Consider the following 26,362-nt stretch of genomic DNA (forward strand, 5'->3'; position numbering starts at 1 on the left):
CACACACACGCAACAAGATTAAGTTCCCCATTCTCCTCAAACTGTTTTATTGCAAAACGTTACTTTGACATGGTAAAAGTTACTTTTGTTTTACTATGTTTGTTTTTATTTATGTTGCCATGAATTTGTTTTACTATGTTTGTTTTTATTTATGTTGCCATGAATAAAATGAGCTGATAACTCACCATAAACACCCACTGAGAAAGTGGCTGAGGAAGAATAACAGCAAGAATTTGACTTGAACTAAATCCCAGGTTCACTAAATCATTATTGAATTACAATATTAGAAAACGACTAAAGGTGCTAAAACCAAAAAATATATTTACATCACTACTGCTACCGATTCCAGGACAGCATCCATATGCTCACCAGCAGAGGCTTGACGTAAATCTCAAGAAAAATTACAATTTAAACTTAATATTTCAAAAGTTTTATCTTGATTAATGTGTTTTTACTGAGTGAGGGTGGTGTTGTTTTTGCTCAGGGGTAATTATCTAATTTCCTGTCTAATCACTCTCAAAAAAGGCCACAGAGCAACAACAACAAAAAAAACTTTTAAAAAGTACCATCATCTTTCAGAGCAGTAGTGTTGTTCACATGTATCCACAACACATTTTGAAGCTGGATCAACAAGTAAACAGGCTGCATTTACTTCCTGCCCTCCATCTGCAATGAGTGATGTCGATCAATGCCTGAATAAAACATCGACGTCTCTTCTGATGGCTGATGAACGCTAGCACCACCGTGGCTGAAATATGAATATAGCTCATGTAAGCAGAGGCGGTCTTAGCCAGTTTGGTGCCCTGGGCGAACCACCTTTCTAGCACCCCACCACCCACATAGTTGTTGAGCAGTGGGAGGGGGGAGAGAGGGGTATGAGCTGAGTAGCGGTGATTTAATATTCAGATCCAGTTTGTGAAAGGTGGGAAAGGAGGGGGGCGGGCGTAATTGGCATGACTTATGAAGTTAATATGGTAACTTAAGTTCGGGAGCACCCTGGTGAAAAACATAATATATTTAAGTATATTTTATGTGGTGGATTTTTCTGAAATACACATTTCAGAAAAATGTGCTGTATCAAATTGTGGCAGCATGGTGATAGCCACTCTGATGGTATAGGCTATCACCACTTGTTATACTTAATATCAAGTATAATATCCATTTGCTATCCAGTTATTAAGTGTATATACTTAAGATTATATTAATGTAAAATAAATTTTTAAAAACATGCTAAACGTTTTTTCTAAAATATACGTTTAGAAATATGTGACAAAACAGTTCCTAAATCAGTCACATGTTCCATGAAGATAAGCCTCCATAAGTGCTTCATAAAAATCTTCCTGGATCCCTCCACAAACTAATATTTAGGCCTTTAAAAGATATCAATTTGTTCAGCGTTTCTTTTTTTCAGAATTTTATATTTCCAATTTTGGTTTTCTGAGACTTTCAGCTTTCTCATTATCTAGAGAGGTGTTGCACAGCGGAGTTGTAGGTAGCACTGTTGCCTTGCAGCAAGAAGGTCCTGGGTTCGGTTCCCGGAGCAGGGTATTTCTGCATGGAGTTTGCATTTTCTCCCTGTACATTCTCTCTGGGTACTCCATCTTCCTCCCGCAGTCCAAAAACATGACTGTCAGGTTAATTTGTTTCTCTAAATTCTCCCTAGGTGTGTGTGTGTGTGTGTATGGTTGTTTGTCCTCTGTGTTGCTCTGCGACAGACTGTCCAGGGTGTACCCCGCCTCTCGCCTGAAACATTTGTAGGAGGGTGTACAGAAAATGGATGGATGGTGTTTCGGAGGAAAACTCACATGAATGGACCGTCAGGGAGAACAACACACATTTTAAGGAGTCATTTTATTTTGAAATTACAATGGACATTGTAAAGACACTAAAAAGCAAACTGACGACAGTTTCTACCTAGCATTGCAACATTCGAACTTCATGCCATTGATAACCATTATGAGGAGAGGATCCTCAGCTGTATTATCAACCACGTCTTTAAGTGAGAAAGACAGCTTCATTTGTCCATTAGCAGTAGAATTAGCAGTGCGAGCCCATATTAAACAATCTTTTTCAGGCCCAGGCTATGCTGTTAGCTGGCCTGGACAGTAGAAACATTAGGAGTTTGGGTGTACACAACACATGTTTTAAGTGCAGTTATTTGATTTTGAAATGACAATGGACATTATAATAACACTAAAAAGCAAGTTGAAGGCGATTTCTAACCAGCACTGAAACATTAGTAGACCTTCATGTCACCGACATTAACCATTATAAGTAGAGGATCCTCGGCTTTATTAAAAGGGTGTTTAAACAGGTCAATTAGAAGAAATGATTGGACCAAGTCCAAATCTGTGCAGCAGCTGTCCTGACTCGTTGGCAGTGATTAGATTCCATGCTTCTGCTTTAGCTCTTCTACCAGCTTGATGTACTCCTTCATGGAATCCTCTTTGCTTTTGCCTGACAGAAGAATGAAAGAAATTGTTTTTTTTCAGGAGAAATAAACCATTGAACATGTCTTGTGTCTCCACAAGGACTCCAGTTTTGCATGCAAAGTGGCATAAACAGACATAGCGGTAATAGTTTGTCCTGCAATCGGTGGGTCGCTGGTTCGATCCCCGCTGCGCCTGCCACCGTTGTCCTTTCGCTGCACACTTCACCCACCTTCCCTGCTGGTTGGTCAGATGGCAGCCTCACTGCTGTCAGACTGATCCCAGGGCAGCTGTAGCTACAATCCAGTAGCTTGCCACCATCAGGGTGTGAATGTGTGCTGAATGGAAATGACTGATTTCATGCTATACAAGACTGATTTCATTTCAATACTGACTCAGATGTTCTCGCAAAAAAAGGAAAAGAAAAATTCCACATCTGACAATCATTTTACTTAATGAGGATTCTTGACTTTGTATCAAAATGTATTAAGTTTCCATTTATATTCCTAACTGCATGTTGGGAGCTCATGGACAGATCTGGAGGTGTACACTGTGACCCAACATACCTTTCTGCTTCTCCCAGGCATCCCACTTCGCTTTTCCAGTAAAATCCAGCATTCCAGGACGAGCTTTAGAAAGATGATAGAGATACGATGGTAAGATGACTTGTACTCCTTTCAAGGTTACATTGCTTAGAAATTCAATCTGAACTGTCATGCTAGCAGACTATTTTTTTAGCTGTTTGATATTACTCAGTATTGCTGGTCATCATAGGGCAGGGCATGGGGGGTGGGTAATTTAGAGTGACCAATCTCACCTAACATTCATGATGGGCTGTGGGAGGAAGCCAGAGCAACAGAGAACTGAGACAACACACTTGGAAATGGCCAGGATTTGAACTTAGCACTGTCACAAGGAAGGTCCTATCAGCAGCACCACCGTGCAAACAACTAAATTAATTTCCTAGTACGTTTGACTCGGTGATGTAGAAATGAAAACAGAAGCCTTAACGTCTGTTTCTAAAACAAGGTGCTCTGTTTTAACCTAAATTGTTTTACAGCATAAAAGCTAGTAGCAAAACTGAAGTGTAAATTAGTGCATTGAGGACATCAATGCCACAACCGTGTGACTGGCTATATAAACTTCTGGGTGGACGACACCATCCTCACCAGAACAGTGAGATGCTTTCCTAATAACAAACCCTGGATCACCAGTGAACTAAAGGAAATGTTAAACACGAAGAAAAGAGCTTTTAGAGAATGAGACGGAGTTATTGAAGAGTATGCAGAAGCAGCTCAAAGTCAAGATTAGAGACAACAAGGAGAAGTGCAGGAAGAAGCTGGAGAGTAAACTGCAGAAGAACAATATCAGAGATGTGTGGTCAGGGATGAAGACGATTACAGGCTACAAGAAAAAGGAGGATCATTTTTAGGATGCTCAAAGCCAAGACAAGAGTCATGGATTCTTCCGTTTCCACAGGTTTGTCTTCAACCAAATCAGGAGATGCTGTTGCTCTCTGTCTCCCCCTCCCACTTTTCTGTATCTAGAAGTGAAGAGGCAGCTGGAGAGACTGAACCAGAACACGGATGCAGATCAGCTCTGTGGGATTCTGCAGCATCTCTTCAACCTTAGCCTGATCCAAGAGAAGACATCCTGCCTGGTTCCAGTACTGAAGAAAACTCAGCCATCAGTCATCAACGACCTGTTACCCTGACAACCCACATCATGAAGGTCCTGGAGAAACTCCTGTTGGTTCACCTGAGCATGCAGACAAGGACGTATCAAGACCCCCTACAGTTTGCTTATCGCCATGGAGATGGAGTTGATGATGTCATCATACACCTGCTTCAACAAACCCACTGTCATCTGGACACAGCAGGCAGGACTGTGAGGATCATGTTGTTTGATTTCTCCTGGGGATTTAACACAATTCAGTCTGATCTGCTCAGAGAAACTCCAGAAGCCAAAGGTGGAGGCCTCAACAATCACCTGGACCTATGACTACCTCACAAACAGACCACAGTTTGTAAGACTGAAGGACTGAGTGTCTAACCAGGCGGTCAGCAGCACAGGAGCACCACAGGGCTCTGTACTCTAACCATTCCTATTCACTCTCTACACTTCAGACTTCCAGCACGAGTCTGACTTCTGTCATCTACAGAAATACTCGGATGACTCTGCAGTTGCTGGGTGAATCAGAGATGAACAAGAGGCTGAGTACAGAGAGCTGGTGCAGCGCTTTGTGTCATGGAGGGAACAATCATCTCATCTTAAACGTAAACCAAACAAAGGAGATGATTGTAGAACCCTGAACCTGATGAAAAGAAATCTTCATAAAACAAATCAGATTATGAACAACCCTGACCATCCTCTTCATGAGACTGTTCTGGGACAATAGAGGAAAACACTGTGATACCGACCACTAGAGGAGATCCTTCCTCCCAACAGCCATCAGTATCTATAGCAACTATTTGAAGAATTGTGAATTAACGAGTTACAACATTTAATTTCCCTTTGAGATCAATAAAGTATTTTTGAATTTTCTTTAATTTGAGTGCACTTCTGTGAGGAGGCAGTCTCACCTGTGTTAACATCTCCCACGGTGGCTTGCTTAAACAAGGAGTAGAGCAGCAACATCTCATCATCAGATGGTTTCGCCTTCAGCTGCTTTACTTCAGCTGCGGCCACATCAAAGTTAGCCTGCAGGGAAAAAGAGGAAGGCTCTTTTAAACATCAAACTGTTGACCTTCTCTGACCCCAACAACTTTCTCTATTATCAAAGTAATTAYKTTTAGTTGACTGAACACAGTATTTTGAAAAACATAGTAAATTTAAATGGACAGATAGGTAAAAAGGTTTTTAAATCCAGAATAAAATTTAAAATTCTCCTTCTCATACATACAGCTGTTGATAATCGGGGTCCGTCATCGCACAGAGCGATATGTTGTTTCTCCACCATTAGCACATTTAGTAGTGAGTGAATGAGGATGATTGACAGCACTAAACCCCACCTCCTGGTTCTGATTGGTTGTTTTTGGCCAGAACGTTGCATTACTTTATCCAGTAATAGTAGTTCAGGGAGGAAGTAGAGGAGATTGATCTTTTCAATCACAGATTATCTATCTCATAGCAAACTGTCACGACATGATGACAGCTTTAACAAATATGGAGAAAACATTTTTTATTAAAGTTATACACAGCAGCTTGAATAAAATGCAACAACATAGCATCTTTTGAGAAGTCTGGATTGCTTCATGTATATTTTGCACATTGCCTGTGACTGTTGCTCGTGGGAAGAGATATTTCAGTAAGCTAAAAGTAATAGAAAAAAGTTAAGCAACCTACTTGCATACTGTATGCGGACTGTTTCATGTTAAATTCACGAGCAGCAAATATTGTGCTAGTTATCAGTATTGAACCAAAGAAAGCAAGGCAGATGCAAGCCTTTAAAATTGTGATGCATTTGATGGGTCAGACTCAAGAAATTGTAACAGCCGCTGTGTGTGTGTGTGTGTGTGTGTGGGGGGGGCATTTCATTTTTTGTCATGGGGCCCCAAGATTCCTGGCAGCGCCCCTGCCTCCAGGACACCAGTAGCTTCTTAGCCTACCGATCAATATGAACACGTGTCTGATCCATGTCGCGCAGTCTGATCAGAGGTCAGTGGTGACGTAATTGAAGGACACTTATCATAATAGACTTCCGGTCTACTTAATAACCCTTGTGCGTGCGAGGACTGAGGCAAATGATGCAAGTGATACGGGTGTGGGGTCAGTTGGACCCCATTTGTGAACATAAGGGTTAATAGGATTATACGTGCCGTTAGTCACAGTGGCAGCAACGTTAGTACGTGGTGGGTGGATAACAGAGGCTCTTTGTGGTAACAAAGACCACAGAGCCGTAGCCAGAGGCAGGCGTAAAACCTGATGGACATTTATACACCAACGATCATTTTTAAACCCGTGCCACCAGAAAAAAAAACACTCTTCCCACTAGCAGCTCCCTTTTAGTCATTTATTTTTCTAAACCATAGGATCCTGGCTGGAAATGGCCATTTCCAAGAAGCAACACGCCACATACACCACTGAACTAAACCCCTCGCCTCTTTAATGTGGTGGACCACGCTTCACACTTGAGTCACTGTGTTCATACTCACTTGTAAGTCCGTCATCTTCAGTGGAGTGGTCACGTTCCTCAGCTGCTGTATGAGTCTAGTGGCGACGTGCAGTGAACCGACAATGGAGGGGTTGGCTCAGCGCTCCTTCCTTCTTTCACTGAACACCCCGACCACAGTTCAAAGTTTAGACACGCCTTTCCGAGCACTATTATTTTTTCTCCATTTAACTTTATTGTTACAACATTTTTACACTGACATCTAAGCATGAAAGATTAAGCATGTATGAAACGTGTTTAATTTAAAAAAATAAATAGAAAATAAATCACCTGACCGACAGGAGTTTAATGCTTGATGTTGCTATTTCGTAGTTGCAAATAAATATGTCAAATAAATAAAAAAAAATCTTAATTTTTTCCCCATTCGTTTCAGAGAAGGGAATTAATATATTATATCAATTTATTGCACATAAGGAATCAAGCTTTATTTGTTGTAATTTTGGAGGTTATATCTTATACATAATGAAACCTGGTTTCGTCGGGAGAAGCTGCCCGAAGTGGCTGAAGAGATGGATCAGCTAATTAAATGAAAACGCCAGCAAATGTTCTCTAAGCCTCTAACTACCCAGATTGCACACGATGGTAATTCACCCTTGAATCATAGTCAGGATATGGTTGATTTTTGGTTGAGGTCGACAACTGACGGTGGATCAACCATCAAACAACCATCCAGCTGTAGCCACGTAACCAGGAAACTGTCATTGAATCAATGTGGTTGAAATCTAATGAGTGAAACGCCGATGTCTGATCAATGTTGAATCAATGTCAGCTGTTTTGCCGCATCCCTTCCCATCCTCTCCTCCTCATCAGAGCTCTGGGTCAGAGCATTTTATTACTGAGTGGGTTATCATGTTTTAAATTAAGCACTGTAGATGATAGTGGTTGATGATTCTTTTCTGTACATTTTCTTACTTGTCCATAAAAAATATTACTGACTGTTTGTGTGTGATATATTGACACAAAAACATCTACAACGTACTACAAGGAGTGGAGCGGTCCACTCCTGTTTACATGAGTGGGATGGCCCAACCACACAGCCACTTCACTGTTGGCTTGTTTGCAAAAGATGTTAATTCAATGTTGAATTATCATCACAAAGGTTGAATTTATGGTTAAGGTTGATAACTGATGGTTAGACACAGGTTAACAGAAGTGGCTTTTTGGCTCACTTATGTATTAAATGATAAAATACTGCCCTGTTTCTGTTTTATTCTTTTTTAATTGCCCTGCAGGCAGGAATTTATTCACACATACAGTTGCGCCCCTGCTTCCACACCGCCAGATGGCGACACTTAACCGTATGAATCCACTCGACAAGATGGAAGAGATGATGGATCGATTCGTCTGGTCTTAAACTTCTAGTTTCTGTTTTCCACATGAGCAGAGGCTTGATTTTATACTTTTAAACATTATACTTTTAAACACAGTTTTTTGTGTGCTGTTCTGGGCGGATGGCCGGTGAAAGATTATCTTATCCGGAGGACTTGGACGTTCCAGCTGTGGTCACAGTTCGTCTCATCAGGTCGTTTGAACAAAGAAACTTCAAGCCTGTGGTTTTCCAGCAGGTCAGCCTTAACCAGACCGTGCAGGACTTCATGCGCTGCGTGAGAGACGGTAAGTCGGGGGACCTGAAAGAGAGACACCTCGACCCRTCGGAATATCCCATTTCTGRCTCAGCTCAAACTTTAAAATCTATTTCGGGTTGGTTTTTAAAATTAACTTCGAAATATTTTCCCTATTCTCAGAAGCAGAAATCATTTGTAGATGAAACTGCTTGTTTTACAAATGTAAGCGCATCAGTTCAAGGGAGGAAATCCCATCTCATTGTTGGAGGGAGGGGTCGGCCAAGTTATATACTATATTTTATGTTATATCCAGTGAAATATAACATAAAATTTGGTTTAAAAAGTTTTTAATGTGTTCAACCTGAAGGACCAAACATGACTAGTAAGTGGTAATRATCAACAAACGTGTGTTTTTCTTACAAACTGTTGAGACCCATAGAAGTCAAACTAAGATTTAAATATTGTTTAGATATCGGTTTGGTTCAGAGCCACTGATCTGGTCTCTGCTACGCCTTTACAAAAATGTGAGGCTCCAAATAAAAAGTTTTAATGAGTGACTCTATTTCATAAAATTCCTCAAATATTGATTTATTGTAGTGGCTCTCAATACAAGTTATGTGTTATTTAAATTATAAGTAGTTAAGTTGCTTTATTTTTAAACCTTCTTTGGTTTTTCCATGTCCTGGATGGCTGAGAACCAACAAGTAAATAGAAATAATGAATGTCTGGGAAGCATCATAACTTAAAGTTAATGCTCAAAGTACAAAGGTTTTTTTATAGAAAAATATCCAGATTTTATTTTGTAGATTTAAAAGCTGTATGTTGAAGATGGTAAGAAATAAAGGCATACCAACCTTTCTGTTTTTGTTTCTGCTCTATGTGTATCTGCTCCCACACTGAGCTGTCAGCTAGTGCTAACTCCCTCCTGTTTCAAACTCTTCTCATTAATGTAAGAGTTAAAGAGCTAAATATAATTGAGATATTTGCTACCTTTGACAAAAAAAAGTTTAAGTCTATGAAAGCAATGTAGCCAGTTTTGCTAGTTTTGATTTCCAAGACATAAYATGGCAGGTTAGCATGATTCAGCCAAAGGAATTAGTCAGCGCTGACCAATAGGGTCACGTCTTACATTGCTCGTCTTTAAGCCAGGATGTTCATGTGAGATTTGCAAGCAAAACTTTGATTCGCAGCCAAAAATAAGAAAATCGCAACCAAAGATTTCTGACATGCTCAAATAAGTTTGTTTTGCAAATAACAGTTTCACTTCATGAGACAAAAATTTGTGATTTTAATTTWAAAAAAAGTTATTTAAAATTTTTTTTGGTCATAAAAAAAATCATTACAGTTCCAACAGTTTTGATCACAGTTTTTCTAAATTGAGATTAGGATTTGTTGAATGAATAAATAATTGTGAACCAAATATAACTCCATATAAATATGCCTTATATACATATTACCCAGAAAGACTTTAAAAAAAACTTGCAAGAAAAATATATCCTGACTATTTTTTGTGTTTTGCTGTGTGACAAATTTCAATATAAAAACTGCTTAATTAATTTAGCCTTTCAACATCTTCTATTTGTGCGCTCTACTACTCCCATGGTTTATTTTTAATAGATGGGAGSATCCTAACCTTATTACTAACCTTAAATAAAAAGCTTTAAGTTGAGACATACATTTCTTCCAGATATTGCCACAAGGGAAGGACTTCCTCCTCCTTTCAGAAAGTATGGATACGGTATGTTTGTTTTATTATTTTTACTGAAACAAAGTGTAATTGATTGTCAGTAGTGTTCTGTATTTTGTAAGAAGAAATACACAAAACGTTTAGAAAGGAGGTAACATCAGGTTAAGATGAAGCTCATAAATTTTAGCTTTTTGGATCCTAACTCAGATCCAGTTCTACTGTTACTTACTAAGGCCGTAAAAATTCCTTGCATGATTCCAGTACCTTGATTATTAAAATTCCCTGAGAACAATTATCTGCCTTGAAGCTTCTTAAATGATGTTTTATTATTTAGCGCCTGGGTTAGGGCTGGGTGAGTTTTCTATGTTGTGGAATGCTCTTATTTCCACCTACCAGGTGTTGATGAACACTAAATGTAGTGGCAAAATTTTCACATTTTTCCTTGGGGATTTTGTTGATTGATGATAATGTCCGCGTTTTTATAGTTTTTCTGGAGACCAACAAGCGTCCTTAAAATGTCTGGCGTCATACACAGAATACGACAGTCTTTCTCCTCCCAGAGCTGCTGCCTGGTGGCTGGTTCAGAGCGAACGGCCGGGGAGAGGTGAGGCAGATAAAGTATGGGGACATTTTTCTGCCATAATCCAAGAACACACATTTTCAGTCTGAAAACAGGATTTCATGTCTTTTGTCCTCAAAACTTTTAATGCTTTTGCTTTACATTTTCATTTTGGAAGCAGGACTTGTAGACTATAGAAAAAGGGATGCAGTAGTTTGCTATGAATTGTCTTCACTATGACTAGATGATAAAGTCAGAAAAAAGTTTTAATTAAGAAAAAAAATAGGGAGTGACAGGAAAGTAGGTCAGTTGCTTGCTTGACTTTGACAAACTTCACACACAGATGTGCTGTGGAATAAGGTGTGTTTTGGTTCAGCTCAAAAATAAAAAAGGCGACTTACACACAAACAGATCATCAGTAGAGCAGGTATTTAAATTAGCTAATCAACTAGATGGTGGGTGGTAGCTAATCTACCACAGGCACCATTTATTAATAATCGTAAAATATACATCAAGCCTAAAAACCCAAAACTGTCACTGAATGCTCTGTTCTATGTGGGGGATAATGTTTGAGTGTTTTTGGTGCTGAATCCTGATGCATAAAGTTGCGTTGTTGTCAATTGCTATGGCAACATGTAGCGTAAAGCCAACACGGAGAGCGAGAAAGAAGAATGAGTGGCTTTGAGTTATTTTATCAGCATGATTTTGTTTAGTATGCTGTTAAAACTCAACATATTCTGTTATTTTGTATTTTCAGACACTATGAAGATTATTCATCAAGCTCACGGTTCAAAGGTATTTGATGGAAAGTCACGCAATGCAGCATCAATAGGGTTTGTTTCTAAATAAAAAGACTTCTCACATTAAAATTTGTAGATAGTGTTGAATTATGTTGCTTAACCCCTTAACCCTCGCCCCCAGAATCACCAAAAACCCCTGAAAAGGCGTACGCAAATTAAATTAGCTGCTGTTCTTGATCAATTTGGAGTACATGCAAAGTCTTGGTCTCTTTATGAAGAAGACAAGCTAAGTTTTCCGTTTTTGCATTGCTGTCAAAAATACTTTAACTGTAAGTAGTTTGTAGCTATTATGTTTGTAACACAAGAGAAATTGAAAAATTTTGCTTCAGCCAGATTTTTCATTTTTATTTCTTGTAAATGCACATTGAGTGTTGAAAGTACAGACTGGAAAGTACAATGAATCTGTTGAATAAAGTATTCTGCTCGTGGATTTCAAGAATCATCAAAATGACACAAAAAAGAAATGTCATTTTGGACATGTTTATTTTTGAGGATGTACAGGTGTTGTCCAAGTGTGTCATTTTGAGTCTCCAAATGTCACACTTGGACAACATCTCTTCAAATGATTCTAACTCCTCAGTGCTTCAACATACAGTCACCAATGAGGCTCTAATGAAAGATAATGACCAGAGGAATCCTCTGGTAGACACAACATTACTGATAGTGGAAATTACTTATTTAAATAAAGTAGCATATCTGGGGGGCAGCGGGGGTCGCACGTACAGTCAGACCTCCTCCCCCTTCTTGTAATACGCTGTGTGCCCCCACCTGTCTGCCCTTCCACTCCCCCCAGCAGTCAAACGGTACGCTAGCACCCCCACGATCTTTCCTTTGACCCCCCCCCTTCTAATGCTATGCTCAGCCCCCAAACCTCCCCCTGCACGCTTAATGATACGCTAGCCCCCCCACCTTCACTCCTTTACCCCGGACTCCTCTCCTTCAACTCCCCCTCCCCTTCTAGAGATATGCTAGCCCCCCAGCTCTTCCAGCTGCCCATATCAAAAGCAAGAAGAACTTGCTTTTTATATGGGCAGCTTTTACATAATTTCAAATTCATTATCAAACTCGCATCTATAACTTCTTTAGCTTCTCTGATTTAGCATTCATTTATATTATTGATACAATAACATATTCGGTTCTCTTATTATAATCATAATGTGAGTTAATATAGGTGTTCTTCTGAAAAGAAAACAGGAATCATCCACGATAATATAAGTATTCTGCATTGGGTTTTATTCAAATACTCAATTTGTTTAGACTTCATTCTTTAAAACTTTCATGCATTAAAATAAGGAATAGTCTCAACTATTTTTATAAATCTGCCAGCTAGAAACTTACTTCCTCTTTTTTCAGGAAGCCTGCTGTTCCTGTTTCATGACATGGCAACACTCTCTCTGCCTGACTATGATTTTTTTATGGTTAAATACAAAAAGAAATAGTATTAAAGCAAAGTTTGCATGAGACAAAACAATAAAAACAACCTGATTTTATTGAAGTTTGAGTCTACTGTTGGGTCTAGGTGTTACTTTTGTGATTACATTTAAAATTAACTTCATGTATTGCTACTGCTAAGCTAAAATCTCCAGTACGTGGAAATGGAATGATCTCGGGTTTTCTTGATAAGTACGTCATAGAGTACTCTGTGAAGTACTCTATGAATGTACACAGTGTGTACTTCAAAGAGTACACAGTGTGTACTCTTTGAAGTAAAGAGTACACAATGTGTACTCTTTGAAGTACATAGTGTGTGCTTCATAGAGAACACGCTTCATGAGTTCAGAGGATTACAAACCTTCAAAAATGTGAGAATTGGGGCAGTACGCCTCTGTGTTGTAATTTTTACATCTAAAATGTTAGTAAAAAGTTCAGCTAGGACAAGGAATCGATTTTAAATGTGCAGTATAGGCATTCTTGCTTTCCAAATTCATTGCAGGAGATACTTGGCTGTTCAAATGTTTGTGACTTGGTGAATTCAGAGAAAGATTTGATAGTATTTACACATGTATTCCAGAGCTGAGAGTGTCACTGGTGTGTATTTACTGTCCAATTAGAGAAAGCTGCAATTTTTACAGACTGTCTGAGAAATGGAGTGATCAAATAAATCCAGGATCTGCAGCAACCCAGCTTTCAAAACCCCGTTGAAGGCTGGTAAACTGTGGTTACATCTATTTTTGCTGATGTCTCTTAACTAAGCGGTGTGACGGTGTAATGAATGGCTTGTATTAAACCTGTGGCAGGTTATTCTTTTAGAGATGTTGGGTTTCAGATTTTCTTTACCACAAACAAATCTGTTTTGCGCAAGATAAACTTGTACAAAAATCAAGACGCGTGTGGTATGAATTTTCACCCAGAACTGCTTCTTCAACTACTGATTTAAAAGGAAATATTTATTTTAAAGTTATACTAATAAAATGTACACATTTGGTTCTATTGTTTCAGACAAATGAGTTGGTAATGAGTTTGGATGGGGATGAAAAGTTAATTTTACAAGATGACCAAACCCTCAAAGCTGCTGGAGTTGGTAAGAACTTTTAATTGCTTTCCCTTTTGAATTCTCATTAGTATGTTTTACCCTCAACACCAAGTGAAATGCAGTGTTGTAGTTTTGTTCATTTTAATTTATTTGAAAATTGTGGAGGACAAATGCACTGTAAAGAACTTTATAATGCATAAATGTGAGAAAATCAACCTTCGGTTAGAAGTTTGTCACATTTTTATAGCCAAATTTGAAGCCAACAGTAACATATATAATTTTAGTCTCCTTTTTTCGCTAGAGCCCAATTACATTCAGACTGATATATTTCAAATGTTTATTTCTTTTAGTGTTGGTGATTTATTATTGACAACTAAAAAAAAATCCAAATCCAAATGCTTAAATCCCCATTAATGTGTATGCAGCTTGATTGATCATTGATCATTCAGGGTGAAAAGAAAATAATTCCTAACAGATGGGTGGTAAGACAATAAATGACACTGAGCGCTTTAATAATTGCACAGTAGTGTAATTTTATATGGCAATAATAATAAATTACCAGAACAAGCAGGTTAGGTTACTCTAAATATTTGACTTTTTTTCTCTCCAGCTAATGAAACAGAAGTGGGATTCTTCAGAAAAGAAGATTATGTTTTCTACAAAGCAAACCCCAAATCAAAATGGTGAGCAAACAGTGGAAGTTTTCAGCTTGGTTCTTCGTGGAACCACAGCCAGAATAACAACAACCAGGACTTTCCATTGTGATGTAAAAATGTGGGTGTTTTTTCTTTTTTTTTAGTTGATTTTAGTTGAAGGTATGACACTGACCTGTGGTTTCCCTTTATGTCTCTGATGCATGTTGCCATTGAAATGTAAATGTTTTGATTAATTTTACAAATATGTCAATAAACTTTGAATAACTGTTCCTAATTACTGTGTAACAGTACTAACACAATAAAGGTCATTTTATTTCTACAGCACATTTTCAGCAACAAGGCAACACAAAGTGCTTTACAGGAATTAAAGGGAAATACAAACAAAATAACAAACCAAAGAAAAGAGCAGAAGAAGAAAAATAATCAAATGTTGATCTAAAGTATAAACTAGGTGCTTTAGGGTTGATAAGTGTCCTCTGGTCTAATTCCTTTTCTGGGCCGGAGGAGTAGGAGTCTAAAACGTTGTTTTTCTGGATTCTTAGTTTGTTCTAATCCCTGTTCTTTGTTGTTAAATAAGTATAAGCAAGTATTCTCTGGACTTTCTGAATACTCTAAATTTGTAAAACTTACTATTATTTTTATTACTTAGTTTCTAAGTAATAATAAAAACTAAATGCTCCTGATCTGGAAGAATTTTTTTTTTCTTCTGGATTCTACGTTTGTTCTAATTCCTTTTCTGGAATTTTGTTCTATTTCTATGAAGAAAAAAAAAAAACTATTTTGTGGAGGGCCCCCTGTCGGTCAGGGGCCCTAGGAATTGTCCTAACTTTTCCCCCCTTTACGGCGCCCCTGCTCACATCCAACTTGCATCTCTGTTCACACCAACAGTCTGAGTGTTCGCTAGTTCGGCCAAGTCCGTCACAAACTTGTCGATAAGCCAGGAATCCACAAGCTCCAAACAGCAGAAATCCTGTTATCACGAATAAATCCAGGGTGAATCCCACCGGATGTGTCCCCGCAGGACAAGAGGGCTCTCCTGTGCCCAGACTTTTCGTTGAGAAAATTTGATCAATTGCATTGATAATTTGTAGATTTGGATGATCTGCAAAGAAAGGCTCCAAAAATATAGAAAAAGACAAACAGAGCAAGCAGGTCGGGCATGGGCAGGGAGGGAGCAGAGGAAAAAAGCGTCCACCTTCACTGAGAGCAAGAGAGGAAAAAAACATCAATATACTACAATGCAGTATGACTGCCAAGTTATTAAATGATGGTGTTAAACATGAAAATGTGTTTATTGGATTTAAGATCTATTGGTGTCTTCCTTGAGGTTCTGCTACATTGTGGCACTGCCCTTTACTGCTGTTGATGGCCATTGTTTTTGGATGGACTGTGAGATTGAACTGGCACTGTTTAATTATTTTACCACTGAAATAATTGTACAAGACTGAATCAAGTCAGTCCATCATACAGAGTCCAAATCAAGAACATTGGATTCCTAATCGATATACATTAAGTTCAGTTTATTCATCAAATTGATAACATGATCCTCACAGTGCTGCCTGCTTTGTCCAGATCACAGCGGGTTTGTTGAAGCTGGTGTGTGACTTCAACTCCATGGCGATAAGCAAACTGCAGGGCTCCTGATATGCGCTTGTGCTTATTCAGGTGGACCAACAGTGGCTTTCTTGCTATATTTAGCGACATTTCAGACAAAAAAATTGGTATCGGCCAAAATGAAAATCAGCAGGTCAGGCTTTTTAAAGATCAGTAACAAGGAATCGGCCGGAAAACTGCAGTCGATGCAGCTCAACACACATATCCATGACATTCTTTGATTAAATAAATGTCAAATAATTTAATCAATTACATTATTTGAATGTAATTGATTAAATTCAGGGCAGACTCTGTGCCTTCAAACAATTTTAATTGGAGAAGTTTCATATAACTTATAAGTTAAAAATACAGTTTGTTTTAAATGCATAAATTATCAGAAACAAACAACATATCACCAACTACAGCTTAGAGTAACACGTCGATTTATTCATGCAGCAGCCATGTGGCCTGATGTAAAAACATTTAACTAGACAATAGCAAACATTGAGAAGTTTTAATTATTGTTGTCAAACGTTATAAAAAAAAACAAGTTTTGAAGGCAAAAAAAGCATAATCTGTGTAATGTTCAATGCTAAATACACCCAAAAAGATTAAGTTAAGGGTCAGATTGTTTATGCATAATGTGGGACCTACTCCGAGAAGATGGTGTCTCTAAAGTTATGGTCTGATAGTGTATAACTCAAGCGATACGACTGGAAAGAAAACCATGAAATAATGTGATACATTTCAGTCTAACATAAAGACTACAAAGTTAACTTTTGCACAGTTTAATCTCTCTTGTGCCTCTATGTACAGAGTACTCCCACATCCTCATCATGATTACAGTTGTGAGCACCAACTTCATTGTGTGGACAGTCAAAGATGTCCGACTCTGCTCCTGTGCATTGCAGCTCATCCAACCAGATCTTACCGGCACCTAAAAGCAGACATGCATTAATGAGACACTTCTTTAAGGAAATCTTTATTTAAGTATCCGACTAGTCGTAGGATGGTATTTTGTTCCTTCTTTTCTATTTTATGTTCTACTTATGGCAAAGTTTATTTTGAGTTGAACTGTGTTATTGCAGAAAATATCAGGAGATTCCCAAAAGGTATTAATAAAATGTTTGGGATGGAGGCCTGAAGAGTGCTGCATCTCTCAGATCAGCCAATTGGCTTGTTGATCATTTTCTCCTCCTCTGCTAGGTACTGCTCTACTTCTGAAAGGAAAATCAGACACTTTGATCCGCTTCTTTACTATTTGTATTTCCATTTTGCAGAATTTCTTTCCACATCTGAGTGAAAAAGCATCCACACATTTACACAATAATGGTGACAAGCGACACTGTAGCCACAGCTGTCCTATTCTGAGTAATGGTGAGTCTGCCTTTCAGTCTCAGACCTGCCTTCACCAGGTAGGTGAAGTGTCTCTCACAAGGACGAACCAGCAAACCCACCAGTTACAAGATAAAGCCCTAGCAATGGCTGCCCACCCACATGGCCCCCAAAAATGGAGAATTAAGATCCTCTACTGAAAAAACGGCTCACCTGGGGAAGCACCGAAGGTGTTAACGACAGTCTGGAACCCTAGCATCTTACAGATCACTCTCCCATCTAAAGGTCCAAAGCTGTCGTCACAAATGGTGCCCCAGACGTTATTGTGCATGACTTCCACTCGTCCTCTGTTTGGTCCAGGCACCAGACGCACTTTGACTGGGGAGGCACAAAGTTTAAGATTAAAAGTTATTTGGATGTGAATTAACACCAATAGAAATGACTAACTGTAAAAACACTCGCATACTAGCTAGTGTCAGATAAAGAATCATTGTAATGTCTGAAATCTGGTTGGCCATATTTAACATATGTTGGAGGAATGGAAAGATGTATAAAAAGATAAACCTGAAGGAACTGACAGAGTGCAGGGAAACTGCAAGACAACCATTTAACATGTTCACCAGTGTAAAACACTTGTATGTAGAAAATATCCTGTATCAAGCGATGATTTATTAATGGCTAATAACTTAATAATTCTACCCACTTTAAGTGTAATAAAGGGAGTAACTATAATGTAATGATTACATTACAGTCAGTAATGTAACAAGTTATTACAGTTAAATCATAAATCAATTAGTTGGATATAATGTTTCGTTCTGTACATCAAATCAACCAGGATAATTACTATACGGCTCATATGTCTCCAACTAGCTTCAAATGCTAAATGCTGAGAATGTACATGCCACTTTTCCATCTATGCCAACAAATGAAAGCAGCCGCTGCTAGAGCCACATTCATCTGGCTGAAGCTGGAATGGAGACCACACAGACTGCAGGACTAATCTGAGCCACACGCTCCCACACTTTAACTAATTACCACTTTCTCCTACTCTCCAAAATAGTAACTGCGATTTTCTTACCCCATTAATTTGGTTTAGTTGATATTTACATCAAACCCAACAGATCAAATGTCTTTTTGTTTTTCGTAGCTGCTGTGTTTTAGCTGTTCTCTCTGCTATAGTTACTTACTCTGTTTTCCTGACTCGCCCTTTTCTCCTGGCGGTCCAGGTGGACCTGTGGGTTTGAGGGAATGGAGGAAAAAGTGTTGCATCTAATTCAGCTGATTAAATAGTTCACAGCAAAATGAATCATAGGGTGTGCACATACCCTCAGTCCCATTAAATCCAACAGGTCCTCTTGGACCTGGTAAAACAATACAAAGCACAAACATTGAAACAAAAGCTGTTGGGATTTAAAAAAAACAAAACAACAAAACATCTTTTCAAACATTGAAAAAAAAAGACCCATAACCATTTTTGTCTGTCCGTCATTCAGTCAGGCTAAACCTTTTATAATATTGAATTAAATTTGGAACTAATTCTTGTTCATGCTGACATGACAACAGTGGATATGATGAAAATAACTCTTCAGGTCTGGTTTATACTTGGGGGGGGGTACAATTTCTGGATGCTTGACAGCACCATGCTCAATGTTTATCTGTTAAAGGTTATGATGCAAAGAAACCGCCTGGGAATGACCAGCTGTCCTACCGATCAGGAAGAAGACCGCTGCAGCGTCCTAGAGCTGCTTTGTGAAGATTCAGTCAAATGTGTCTGATTCCAAAAGCAAAATAAAAAGCAAGATTGTAGTGTTCAAATGTAATCTTGGATTAACAGCTTATGTGCTGAAAAAATGTCCTTTTATCAGCACATAAAATGGAGATAGACAGTGGCTGCTGTTGTATTCAGAGGAAAAAGGGGGAAGCTTGAAAGAGTTAAAAAGCCGTCACAAAGGAGTGGCAGCATCATGAGTTAGTGCTTTGCTGCAGGAGGAACCGTTGCAGTTTGCAAAATACAGTAGATTGTATTATGAGGAAGTGGTCTCTCTTCCCACTGTGGGTCATCAAGCTCACTACCTCAACTCTGTCGAAGCTGGGAATTATTGGCACAAAGTTCTTGGGGTTAGAGAGGACCAGCCTTAGTTTATTTCTCTCAGCTCCACAGTTTGTGGCTGCAGGCCCCACATTGTCTGTGGTGAAAGGGAAGTTTCTTCTTTTGTCTTCTCACACCAGGAAAGAAAGAAAGAAAACGTCTTCCTCTGTTGTGCAGATGGAACGTAAAGCAGACACATGTTGTCTCTCTCTCCCATTATTGTCACAGTTAGCAAATATATATAAATGCAGTAGTTCTAACCGACCGAAAATATGGTGAGGAATAAAATGGTTGAGTCATTTTATGCATGACTGCATAGTCTGTATGACTGTAAACAGACTATATATGCACTTGTTTTCTGTAGCTTCTAAATCCTGTCAGATAAACAAACTAAAAACTATCACTTAAATGCATTTATAAAGTATATATTGTGTAATGTGATGACCTGGGGGTCCCTGAGGACCAGCGCTCCCAGGGTCTCCTTTCTGTCCTTTAAATCCAGGCATACCAGGGAGTCCAGGCATCCCTGCAGAAATCAAGAACAAAATATATTGTGTGAAATACACAAACCTTTACAGACATTCTGTTGGAGGGCACAGACACAAACACCCCAATGCATTTGTGGCATTATCTGGTGAATTTAATGATACCTCACTCTCTTCAACACTGCCAACATTTCACCAGTCTGTCAGATTTATAATTCGCTTTATGCTAATGTCAAGGATGCAAATGTCTCAAAACCAAGATCTCCTCTGGGGAAAACAAATCATAATCTTGTTGATCTCTGCTCTATGAACCCCTGGTTAAAGGGCTACCTGTTAAGAAGATGGCTGTTAGGAGGTGGTTGCAGGAAGACATTAACACAGGGGAGCCCAAAGTGGGTCCTGGAGGGCCGGCATCCTGCATGGTTTAGTTCTCTCACCTGGATCCAATGAGGCTCATTAGAGGCCTAAGAGGAACATTGACTTGAACAATGAGGCTCATTAGAGGCCTAAGAGGAACATTGACTTGCTGAAACGGTTGTTACTACCACCAGGGAGAGAACTAAGACATGCAGGATGCCGGCCCTGCAGGACCTTCTTTGGGTATCACTGCATTAACACAAATTTGGATACCTTTTGTTCCAGACACCCCAGAGTCTCCTTTTTCTCCACGAGGGCCTGTAGTCATAAAAATGGATAACACAAGTCAAAAACTGTAAGGAGATTGTCTACTGCTAAACCAGAGGGACAACAATTTATCAAACAAACAAAAAAACTTCACATGCTGTCAGACAAGGTCAGTGTGTATTCATTACCTGGGGCTCCTGGGTCCCCCTTATTGCCTGGTGCTCCTGGATTCCCAGCTGAACCTGTGGGACCTACAGTGGCACACACACACACACACACACACACACACACACACACACACACACACACACACACACACACACACACACACACACACACACACAGAGCAAGTCAAGCTGTTAGATTTTTTTTCAAGATTTTTTTGTTTGACTAATACGCCATCTGTAAAAATATGTTCTGTCTTCCCTTTAAATAGCAGCGTCAGCAATATTACTGATGAGCCTCACAGATTAAAGGGGGAAGAGACACTTCAATCTGCTGACACACTTTTTATTCACGAGTTAAAGGAGTTCACATTCAGTCCCTATTAAGCATGTAAAGCTAGAGATAAGTTTATTTTACTTTGGTTTGGCAAACTTCACTTTTAGTTCCGTTTTCCCGTATGACAGTAAGAGTAAGCAGGTCAGTCTAATTTGCCCTTAGTTGTGAGCGTTTCAAGTAGCTAGTAAACTATCCACTGTCTCCCCACGTTGCTCTGTGACGGAGTGGATCCTGCTTTTTACCCACTGACCTCTAGATCCCAGCTGACTGAGACTCTGAATCATTACGCAGATATAGAAAAGTATCAGAGAGGAGATGGCTCTACATGCCAGTCATAACATAGATTATGCACATTTCAATTTCAATTTGCTAATCTCTTTGACCACTTGACATCATTAGTGTAACTGAAAACTAAAACTCACCAACTGCACCAGCAGCCCCTGGTTCTCCTTTGAGTCCCGTTCCACCCTTCAGGCCTGAAGGGCCAGGGACCCCGCTGTCACCTGTCAAACAGAAGAGCAACCTGTTCTCTGGTGTACAACGCATCACACCGAATGAAGAACATGAACAGTAAAATAACTGCTTCGCTCACAATGGGTGGAACAATGAATAAGTAGAACAAACACCAGATTTGTCAAATTTAACCAACAAATAACTGAGACTTGGAAACAACTGGATTTCATAATGGGACAGTGATCATGAACACAAATCCATCATGATTCCTGGGTTTGGACCGGAAACGGTGGGCTAACACATAATATGAACTCTATTAAGGATTTATGGGAAGGGGATTCTGTGGTTTTGATATTTGCACTAATAACTAGATTTATTCAATTTAATTTCAATTCAGTTTACTGATAAAGTGCTAATTCACAACGAATCTCAAGGCACTTTACAAAAGAATGTTTTCAATTCAATCACACATACGTTCCAAATGATCCAAGTTATCAAACAGAACAATATGCTAAATTAATTGTTCAAAGAAGTTTAAAACATTTCTAAGGAAACCCAGCAGGTCACTCTCCCACTGGATAATCGTGTAGCGCTTACGTTGTCATTAACTTTACTGATATCCCTTATATTGAGCATCTATTTAGCGACAGTGGAGAGGAAAACCCCCCTTTAACATGAAGAAACCTCCAGCAGAACCAGAACCAGAAGCCATCTGCCTCGACTGACTGCAGGTTTGAGAAGACGGAGCAGAATGAACAAGAAGAAACAGATGAACTGATGTAGGGTTAGTTTTGATGCTGATGAATGTAAAAAGTTAATAGCAGGAAAGAAACATTAGGTGATGGCAGCATTATCTCAGCTGATGATCCAGACCAGGCGTACCTTCTATGGAGAGAAAAATAACTGAGAAAACAAAACGTTAACAGTAAAAATAGCAAAGTGGAAAGTAGCAGAAGAAAGTGAGAACAAGTGGTCAGTTTGTCTTCCTCAGTCTTACAGAAATAACAGAATAATATTCTGTAATCAGAGTTACAGAAATAACTCAGGATAGCTTAAGCCAGTCTAACTATCAGCTTTATCAAAAAGGAAAGTTTTAAGCCTGGTCTTAAAAGTAGACAGGCAGTCTGCCTCACACACTAATATTCTCACCACACACCTCTGCACCCATCAGCATCCTGTACACATATATTTCCTATCAGATAACAGGAATACAATTCCACTGTTACACTCATGATACATGGACTATAGGCATGTTTTCAGAACATAGACATTTGGATAACTTGACAAGTTATCCAAATGGAAACAGACTAAGTTTCTTTTCCATGGAAAAGAAACTTAGTCTGTCAGTTACACAGCTGGAGGGTATTAAAGGACCTTTGTGTTATTTTTAACAAGGACGTTTCTTGCTTAATATTCTAATTAGAATATTTCGCAAAAGAGGAATATGTCTTTCCTTTCATCTCAGAAAGTGAAACTTGTGTATTATATAGAATCATACATAGAGTATATTCCAAACTCTTGGCTCCTGTAATTTTGATTAACATATTTAACAGATATAATGAGAAGCCAAAGGTTTGTGTATCCGAAAATGAAAACAATCTGGAAAAGGTCATTAATGGAGATGTATGGAGTCACATCCTCATCAGCTAATTAACTCAAAACAACTTGACAGATATGACCTGCAGGCAGCCATAAGCTACATGGGCTTTCATCCCATCTATCCAGTGCAACAGGCAGGTTGCCTCCATGCCACGTCGCACTGATGCAGTAATTCATGCAAGAGGAGACCCAACCAAGACCACAAGAAATGTTCATACTGAACCCATGGGAAGGCTGGCCAATGTCACCTCACACAAATGTTTTACATTTGTGTTAAAACATCTGTCTTTGATAGGTCTAAGGGGATATTTTCAATTTTCTGAGACATTGACTTTTGGTTTTCTTAACTTGTAAGCTGTAGTCATAAACAATGCAAAACATAAAAGCTTCAGAGTAATAAATTTCAATAAAATACCCATTTCACTTTCTGAGGTGAATGGCAAGCAAATAGTGCAGTTTTACACAATATTATAATTTCTTTTAGTTCCAGTCCATATCCAGAACCAAAGGAGCCTTTTAGATGAAACATCAGCAAGAAACAAGAAAGAAGTTCACTTGATGCTATTTAAGCACTTAGGATGAAAACATGGATTCATTTTTTAATAAGGGGAAAAATAATATTTTAGCAGAAGGCAACCTGTGAAACATACCAACCTGGAGTCTGTCCAAGAGAGTAAATCTCAATGTCCAGATTTTTTGTGAAATCCAATCAAGGGCAGAGCAACTATAACAAATAAACTTTTAAAATCAGTTCTTATTAGTCATGTAACAAGACAAACTCTCTCCTCAGTTGTTGCATCCTTGGCACACCAGCAGTGCTCTCAGGTTTGGATAAGGTTGGAGTGATCACATGTTTTAACTAATCATAATTCTCACATCAGCTGTAGGAGGTCATGTTAAGTGAGACTCACTGTAATTACTGTATTCAAAGGATCCCTATAATTGTCCAAGGACCAAATAAAACCACATATTAGTGTTGCAGTGTAAAACCCCTTTCAACATATTTTTTTATCCTTTTGTTAACATGTCAAAAACCAAATGTGAGCAGTAAGAGTGTGGCCAAACAGGACTCTTGTTTTGAGAGATGCACTCAAAAATCTGAATGTGACTTTTCACATTCATGTCAGTAACGTCGGGTTAAGATGGACTCACCTTTTGGGCCTCTCTCTCCTTTCGGACCTGGTCGTCCGGGTATTCCGTTTACACCTGGTAAGCCTAAAGGCACAAAATAAATTTATTCAAGCGATATTTTTGACCTCAGCTCGGTTTCCCTACACAAATGTGTGTACCTGTTTTGATTTTAATGTTTGTTAGTTTGTTTTCCAGGTTGTGGTTGCTGGTATTGAGCAAGTTCAGGTCGCCCCTTAATCTTTGCAGCTGGCCTTCCTCACCACACAGGCTCTTGACCTGTTACCATGGTAACCAAAAGACGATGCGTTTACATGTAAATAATAAATAACAGGTTACATATAGCCTAATTAAAATACCTACATTGGTCATTAGAAGTTCTAACTTATTGGAAGACACATTTATATTTTGAGTTTTTGAAATTATTGTTTTTTTTTGTTTTTTTTTACTCAAGTCCGCACCGCTGAAAACAAAACTCAGAACCGGCTGTGTTAATCTGTGAAATATACAAATGCATCTCAACCTGATTTTGCAAAATCCATAAGTGGCTCTTCAGGCTCTTGGCTTCTTGGCTGTTGTTCTGGACAAGAAGGTTGAGGTCGAGGTCGTTGTTGCTGAGGGCGTCATGATAAGGCGCTTCCCCCTGTGATGCTGGGCTCAACACAACTAGGGCCAGAAATAATTATTTTATTAAAACATCTAGGGATTTTAGGACTAACATAAGTTACATCATGTTTACGTTTTTTATTTTTTTTAAATTGTTACATCTGAATTAAAAGTAACTTAAAACCGAACTGTGGATTCAATCCAGATTTTTTTTGTCTGTACCTTTATAAATGAGAAAGGCATCGAGCGCTGTCTGTAAGATGACCAAGATAATTATCACAGTAAAACTCCACTGTCTTCTGGAGGGGGCTGGTTTCAGATCTGAAATGCAAAGAGAAAATGCACATTGACAGATGTTGACCTCTGTGGAGCAGGAGAAAGTCGCCGCTTTGTGACTTTTACAGTGCAGATCATCAAACAGAAAGAAATTCTCCCGGTTTTAAAGGAAGATATATTTGGACGCGCCACTTAATTACCAGACAAGTTTATGTCACTGAAATGTTGAGCTACATTATTAAAGTAATTTACAAATGCAGAGGAGCTGTTTCTGCCTCCAGCAATATAAATAAACTGAACGTATTCACTGGTAGAGGGTCAACATGCCTTGAGCCAATGCTGTAACCACGCAGCTATGAACTCTGAAATTTAGATTTAGTGTAGTGTGATGGCGAGGTGCTGATTTTTATTGTACTTTTTGAAAGTGTAACCCCACAAAATCAATTAATTGAAAAATAGTAAAAAAAATATATATATATATATATATATATATATGTGTATATGTACTTTCAAAAAGTACAATATATAGCTCTTTGTGTTTCTTTCCTGCTTTCAGCTGTTCATATAAATGTTGGAAGACACGAATAAATGTTTGGAAATCTGCAAATTTCCAGTCATAACTACAGTCAAAGCAAACATTTTAGCAAAGTAAAACTCTGGTCAGGATAAAATGACAGTCTTTAGTTGGGTCCACTGCATGTAAATATATCCAAGGTTAGCTAACACAAGTAGTTTTTTTGTGTGTAATTTACCAATATCTACAACTTCTCCATTAATCTGCTGTGAGAGGTTCTGACTGGGGCTCACCATCGTGCTGGAAGCTGTAGTGCTCCGTCTTGCTCAGCGACATGTCGAATAGTGGATTATAATGTGTGACCTGGTCCATTGTCTCGTCCACTGATGTCTCCATTCTCACTGCAGTTTGACGTCTGCCTACTTCTTGCTTAAGTAGTTCTTGATGTTGGGAAAAGATTTCCTCTCAGGATTGCAACATAACACTCATGAAACTGCATAGATGAGCACAAAGAGGGGAAGCGGAAAAACTTTGATTTTGACTCTGTGTGTTGTGCTGCCCCACAACACACTGGGGTGTTGTGGGGCAGCATTGGGCATTACAGGTAGCATTGGGCATTACAGGTAGCGTTGGGCATTACAGGTAATAACCCTATCTCTGTAGGGTGTTATTACACCCTACAGAGATAGGGTGTAATAACACCCTATCTCTGTTCCTGCGATACAGAGATAGAAAAAAGTCCAAGTCTTCTTTTCTGAGAATGTTGTATTACTTTTAATTCTATTTAAAATTGTGTGTTTTTTCCCCCCTCCATCAACT

At 38.8% G+C, this 26,362-nt stretch overlaps 3 protein-coding genes across 3 annotated transcripts; 1 reads left to right on the forward strand and 2 right to left on the reverse strand.

Moving 5' to 3' along the window:
* Positions 1–1,832: 1,832 nt before the first annotated feature.
* Positions 1,833–6,723, reverse strand: dbi (diazepam binding inhibitor (GABA receptor modulator, acyl-CoA binding protein)). Its single transcript, XM_008438689.2, has 4 exons — positions 6,584–6,723; positions 5,012–5,129; positions 2,996–3,058; positions 1,833–2,457 (listed from the first exon to the last, which is right to left on the reverse strand). The coding sequence occupies exons 1-4, from the start codon at positions 6,596–6,598 to the stop codon at positions 2,384–2,386; spliced, it is 270 nt and encodes an 89-aa protein (XP_008436911.1). The 5' UTR covers positions 6,599–6,723; the 3' UTR covers positions 1,833–2,383.
* Positions 6,724–7,891: 1,168 nt separating this feature from the next.
* lg2h2orf76 (linkage group 2 C2orf76 homolog) lies at positions 7,892–14,664 on the forward strand. Its single transcript, XM_008438682.2, has 5 exons — positions 7,892–8,214; positions 9,853–9,903; positions 11,169–11,206; positions 13,651–13,732; positions 14,295–14,664. Exons 1-5 carry the CDS (start codon positions 8,052–8,054, stop codon positions 14,369–14,371), a joined length of 411 nt encoding a protein of 136 aa, XP_008436904.1. The 5' UTR covers positions 7,892–8,051; the 3' UTR covers positions 14,372–14,664.
* Positions 14,665–16,359: 1,695 nt separating this feature from the next.
* On the reverse strand, positions 16,360–26,006 carry marco (macrophage receptor with collagenous structure). Its single transcript, XM_008438671.2, has 13 exons — positions 25,837–26,006; positions 24,976–25,074; positions 24,671–24,813; positions 24,309–24,426; positions 24,172–24,234; positions 21,390–21,470; positions 20,655–20,717; positions 20,473–20,517; positions 19,803–19,883; positions 18,594–18,629; positions 18,456–18,500; positions 17,482–17,646; positions 16,360–16,870 (listed from the first exon to the last, which is right to left on the reverse strand). Exons 1-13 carry the CDS (start codon positions 25,937–25,939, stop codon positions 16,740–16,742), a joined length of 1,173 nt encoding a protein of 390 aa, XP_008436893.1. The 5' UTR covers positions 25,940–26,006; the 3' UTR covers positions 16,360–16,739.
* Positions 26,007–26,362: the final 356 nt, after the last annotated feature.

This window comes from Poecilia reticulata, linkage group LG2 (assembly GCF_000633615.1).
Source record: "Poecilia reticulata strain Guanapo linkage group LG2, Guppy_female_1.0+MT, whole genome shotgun sequence".
NCBI classification, from domain to species: domain Eukaryota; kingdom Metazoa; phylum Chordata; class Actinopteri; order Cyprinodontiformes; family Poeciliidae; genus Poecilia; species Poecilia reticulata.